The sequence below is a fragment of the Myotis brandtii genome, unplaced genomic scaffold (genome assembly GCF_000412655.1).
Source record: "Myotis brandtii unplaced genomic scaffold, ASM41265v1 scaffold123, whole genome shotgun sequence".
NCBI lineage: Eukaryota > Metazoa > Chordata > Mammalia > Chiroptera > Vespertilionidae > Myotis > Myotis brandtii.
Window position 1 is genome coordinate 1,313,667 of NW_005354291.1, and position 6,000 is coordinate 1,319,666.

At 36.6% G+C, this 6,000-nt stretch overlaps 1 protein-coding gene across 1 annotated transcript in view; it reads right to left on the bottom strand.

Moving 5' to 3' along the window:
- Positions 1-6,000, bottom strand: part of MCM9 (minichromosome maintenance 9 homologous recombination repair factor) — a 60,818-nt gene that overhangs the window by 48,932 nt on the left and 5,886 nt on the right. Inside the window, 2 exon segments of the mRNA XM_014533916.1 lie at positions 721-921; positions 5,360-5,430. Of these exon segments, the coding sequence (XP_014389402.1) occupies positions 721-921; positions 5,360-5,430 (272 nt within the window).

Here is a 6,000-nt window from a genome sequence, read left to right on the forward strand (position 1 = left end):
TCTCTCTCTCTCCCTCTTCCTTCCTCTTTGAAATCAATAAAAATATATTTTAAATAAATAAATAAATAAAGTAATAGCCTATTACTGCCTTTGGTTTATTTTTCTCAGAAGATACCTCCAAGGAAGAATGAAAACAGACATTTGAAGATTTAATTGGTGTTTTATACATTTGGGATTTTTATTAAAAATACTTTATAAACTCAAAGGCTGTGATGTTTTAATCTATGTAATTATAGCTTAGTATCATAATCAAAATTTTTGCTGTGATGACAAAGCTTATTTTTTGCATCTTTCCATCTTTCTCATCTCTTTTCTACGTAGCTCCTATTTTTAAATCTTCAGCTAAAATCATGTGAACATGTCCATATAATTTAAAGGACATCAGACAAGGTGTCATAATAGGATGAGTTTTTCCTATTTAAGGTAAAGAAGGTAGAAAATTCTGAAACTACTTTGGCAGTATAAGATGTTAAAATAGTTAGAAATGAAAAACCTCTTGGAAGTCAGCCTTATTTTTCCATATCTCTAAATAGAAGAGGCTATGCCAGAAAAGGGCTTCAGGGGAGGCTGTGGCTAGAGGCACTGACTGATGCTACTACTCTGTGCACTCAGTCGCTGAGTTATGGGACATGTAAGGCTACCCCCAATCAGAAACAACATGTTTAACTACTGAATGAAATGCCATTAATAATTATCAGCTTTATACCCTTAATCACAAACCTGCAAAGGGATCACTCTTATAGTGTTCCCAAAAATCTTCAAATTCCTTTCGAACTTCCTCATCCATGATGATCCCTGCAGACTGCTCATTATTTACTTGGACATAATTGGCTTTCAGGACTATCTCCACTTCACAGCGCACATCTCGCTGAAAGGGCTTCCACCGTTGCATGACAACCCCATAAATAGTGAGGTCATCACCTAGGAAAAAGCACCAAGTGAGTCCAGCAGTAGCACTCTGCATGCTGGGCACAGACTCCCATGACAAAGGACAAGGACATAAACCACTTCCTGACCACTGTTTAGAGTGCTATACACTCATCCAACACTCATTCGGAAAACAATTTGGGTGCAAAAAACCACCAGAGATTCCTAATTTTTTTAAAAACAGGCACTTGTATCTGTACAACTAAAAGCAAAAGTCAGCATTTTTATTTTTTCTTAATCTGTCACATTATAATCACACCAAATTATTACCCTTCACTGGGAAAATAGTTTACTGGATGACTTATTCATCATTATTATATTGGGTGAAAGGCTCATCCTCTCAGAATCTCAAGCCACAGAGATTTCATTAAAGAGGTGAGAATTGCAGCCAAAAGATTAAACTATAATCAGTTTGCTGTCAGGAAGGAAAGAATTTAGTGATGACATACTACTTTTAGTAATTTATAGATTAATTAATTTTTACTTAACACATTTACTAACATTGTATTCACTAACTTTTTTTTAAATGAACAAAAGAATGAATGAACAAAGTAATGAATGAATGAATACCTGTTCTACATCAAAACAACTTTGAATAGACTATGAAAGCCCAAAAGACAACCCTGCTTATTCCTTCTTGGTTGGTTCCTTCCCACCTTAGGAAACTCTCTAATTCCTATTTACTTAACACATTTACTAACACTGTATTCACTAACTTTTTTTTAAATGAACAAAAGAATGAATGAACAAAGTAATGAATGAATGAATACCTGTTCTACATCAAAACAACTTTGAATAGACTATGAAAGCCCAAAAGACAACCCTGCTTATTCCTTCTTGGTTGGTTCCTTCCCACCTTAGGAAACTCTCTAATTCCTAGTGGACAGGATAGTAAACTTTTACAGATTTTCCTAAGAGGCCTTGGTAGTTTATAGGCACCTTCTCCAAACACTAACTTCTGTGCTTATTATTACATACAATTCAAAACATCAGTAACAAATTTTTACGAATGCGTGGCATTCAATATTTTGGCACTGGAAAAGACAAAATCCTAGTCCCCAGAGATTTCAATCTTATTGAACACAGGATGTTGGACATCCCCCAAACCCAATCCTGGTGTTTATATTTTGCACAAAAATATTGTCTCTGAACTAACAGGCACATCTTTATTTCCAAGGTTGTGTCAAATATATATTTACTGGTGCAAAATGCCTTAGACTCTAAATTTTAATATGCAATGTGTAATCCACAGAGCTTTTGATTTTCTGAAGTGTACTGTAAAGGCTAAATGCATGGAACCAATGGTAGCAATTCACAGAATAGAAAGCATATTTCTAGCCAAAGGCAACTTTATAAATAACAAATAGGTGCTTTACACTTGTTTTTAAAATCCTTTCCAAGCTACTGCCTGGTGGTTTTCAAACTCAACCAAGAATAATGATCATTTACTATATTGTCTACCCCAAATTTTATAGATGAAAATAACTGGGGCAACTTTATATGCACATTGGAACAATCCTCTACTAGGGTCATTTTATGGGTTATAATTAGGTTGTTCCTAATTTAGTCAAATGAGGAACTTAACTTTTAAATATAGTACATACTAGTAAAAATCTGACTTCAATAGCGGTGATAATGTGGAAAATGTAGAGTACTTAAAGAATGGCCAGGAACACTGACTCATTAGATTTGGACTCAAATCCCAGCTCCACCACTTACTGGTTATGTGACCTTCGGCAAGTTACCTAACTTTGCTGAGCCTATGTCTTGACCTACAAAATGGGAATAATTATATTTATATCACAGGACTATAGTGATAATTAAGTCAAATAATGTTTGTAAATTAACACAGTATCTAGAAATATAAGTGCTCAATAAATATTAGCTATTATTATACTAAAGCTAACCTTACATTTGTAGAGCAATTGATACCTTTAAAAAGCCCTTCATATATACATGTTTTCAATGGCAGATTCCTGTGATCATCAGAACAATTATGGGGTACATGTGACACTCCAAGTGAATACTCATTTTAGTTTTCTATGGTAAAAATTATAAACAATGTTATTTGCAGAAAGCTAAATTTGTTACTTTCATATAATCCAGTCCAGTCACTTTGTGCTATTCTGTCTTCTGCAGTGTATTTACTACTGCAGCCATCCCCGTCGGACCCATCTCAGATCTGCTGCCCTGCCAGCTTTCAGCACATAACCTCCAACTTTATTTACTCTGCAACGTCAGTTTGGGTTCCTAACTAGACTGTAAATTCCCAAAGGACAAGGATTATGCCAATTATGTCTTTTGATATTTACAGAAGTTTATAGCTATGGATAAATGAAAAAATAGCTGTTGACCAACTGCTTCCATACATTCTTTTTTATTAGTGACCTGTGAAAGAAAAATACCTTAAGGTGTTTTTTTTTTCTGTGTAGAAAGAATTCAGTTAGATGAAATCTCTGTCAAAGGATAATTTCATGTTCAGGCTAAGCTCATATAAGCACTGCTTTGCTGATCCAGACATTACAGATTTGGGTTAAAATCTAGGGTCCTATATGAACAAGGTACTCTGACACAGACTTGTCCATTTAGCAGGAAATCCATGATCAAAGCTGTTATTTCCTTAGTATACTGTTTAGATAACTATAAATTGTTAATGTATTTGACATAAATTTCAAACTACACTGAGTGGCCAGATTATTATGACCGGCCAGATTATTATGACCACCTCATCAGTACTTCATTGACACTTCCAAAAATACTGAATATTGAAAACTTCCTAAGCAAATACTCTCAAGGTTTTATTATTATTATTATTTGCATAACTAATCCACTTCATTGTATTGATGGGGTGGTCATAATAATCTGGCCACTCAGTGTATGAGTTGGTGATTCTTGGATGAATGGGGGAGTCTTTTGATAAAGAATTATTAATGACTCTAGATAATGAACTCTTTTATTTCCATACAGTGTTTGCCTCATCATTTTAATATCAGCTCAGTAAATATCTTCTAAATGAAGCATTTGGAGAAATCTAAGGTTAAAAAAGGGAAATGATGGAATTTGGCAAAATGAAGCATTTTCTATCTGACTTTAGGGGAGAACTGGAATGTGGAGTAAGAGATCAGGTATACCTGTTATTGCCCAGCATATCCAACTGTGCTATCTGTTTTTATAGTTGAAGAGTGCTTTAGAGAAAATCGGAAATATTTAAAGCAGGTGAATTGAAAGGCAACTGCTGATATTCAGCTAAGTTTTAGCAATCATTTCCATTTTCTGACCCACCTTCAATTTAACTTAAATGTCAAAAAAAGGAGTGGAAATCGTTAGGCAATTTTTAGATTAATTGTAATAACAGTTAAGAAAGAGAAAGGATAAGCTCTCATTTCTCCTCACAGACAATGGTCTGGATAGGCCTGGGAATGCATGCAGGGAACAGAAGATGCTGGATTAAGGGGACAGGCTTCCATTCTCCTTTTCTTGGGTTGGAAACTGGAGCCTTAGCGAAACTGATGAAAGATGTGTAGCTCTGAGGACAACTTTGTTTGGGACTGAAAGTCTACAAACCCAAGACTCTCAAGCTCTGTACCAGAGTCTTCTGTCAGTATGGAAAGATGACAGTGAGGAAGAAGTATGGATGAGGATACCTGTGTTGATATATGGAAAACATCAAGTACTTTGGTTAGACAAAGTTTTTGATTAAAACTTTAAGATGATCACTTTGAAGGCAGTCTGCTTCTGTCTGTGATCTGTACCCTTTGCTGACCAGTGCCATGTAAATTTTAAGCTCTACCCTCTACCAACAGCTGAAGAAAGCAACCCTTACTCTCTCATTATCAAGCTATCACCAACACATCCATTTAAAAAATCATACCAAATTGTATTAAGACTATCACTTATGATATTTAAATGTGGTTCCTGCAAAAGACAGAATAGTATTTACTGTTTGGGTGGTACTGCTAATTTACAAAACTTTCTAATATCTTAATTTTTCAAATAAAACTTTTCCCTACCATTTTCTTTGTAAAAACAAAAGTTTAAAAGTCAATGTAGAACACTTCCATTCTATAGCCGTGGGCTGAGATTAATCCTCGCCCTTCCACATGTACTTTTTAAGTTTGCTTCTTCCCAGGCTCCCCAGTGAGAAGAGTAAGAGGAGACAAAGTTGAGAGGGGCAAAGGAGAGCTTAGGAATTGTCTGTCTGGCCTAAAAATTAAAGTAGAACTAAGAATGACATCACAACAACCAGGTTTCTGGAGCCTCGAATTTTCAGAACAGCTCTGAGGCCCAGAGAGTCTGTAATTTGCCTGGAATACTGTAGATCTCCAGATCATGAGGCCTAAATAGGTAACAAGACGCTGCACACCCTCTGCTTAAACTCACCATCATCTAAGGCCCATGCTGGACACTTCTGATTAGTAGATACTGAGTCTACCTTCCTGCACCTCCAGCCCACTGAAACCCAACAGCTCTTCTGTACTTTCAATTCCATTTCTATATGACAATCTTCCAACCAACAGAAGTTGGTTGTCATCTCTTTCCTGAGGCTTATCCATGCTAACCACCCACAGCTCTTTCAGTATGATTCAAGTTCCTTCCCAGTTCAGGCAATTGGCTAGTGGAAACACTGAGGACCCTCGGAGGACAGAAGACCAGCACAGAGCAGAGAGAAACAGTCACCTTCTTTCTTCTAGACACCATTAAGGCTGCAGCAGCATTTGACAGAGTCAGACCCTCTGAAGCCTATCCCTCCTTGTTTCTGTTCTTATCTAGTTGCCCACTAAAACCAACATTTTTAAAGTTGCTCCTGTGAAGCGATGGTGCACTGAAGAGCGTCCCAAACTAGAAGTCCACAGATCTGGGTTCACATTCCAGTTCTGTCACTTAACTTTCCAAGGGACCTTAGGCAAGTCAGGTTCTTCATCTATAAAACACGCAGCTGGACTAGATCGCTAAGCTCCAGCCCAGCTTCTTTCCTGCTGTCCTGTCCCACCTCCATGCCAGTCTCTGTTCTCAAGGTAGGCAATTAAGTCTCCACACTCACTCTTGGGAAAATAAAAAGTGGTTTTCTATATC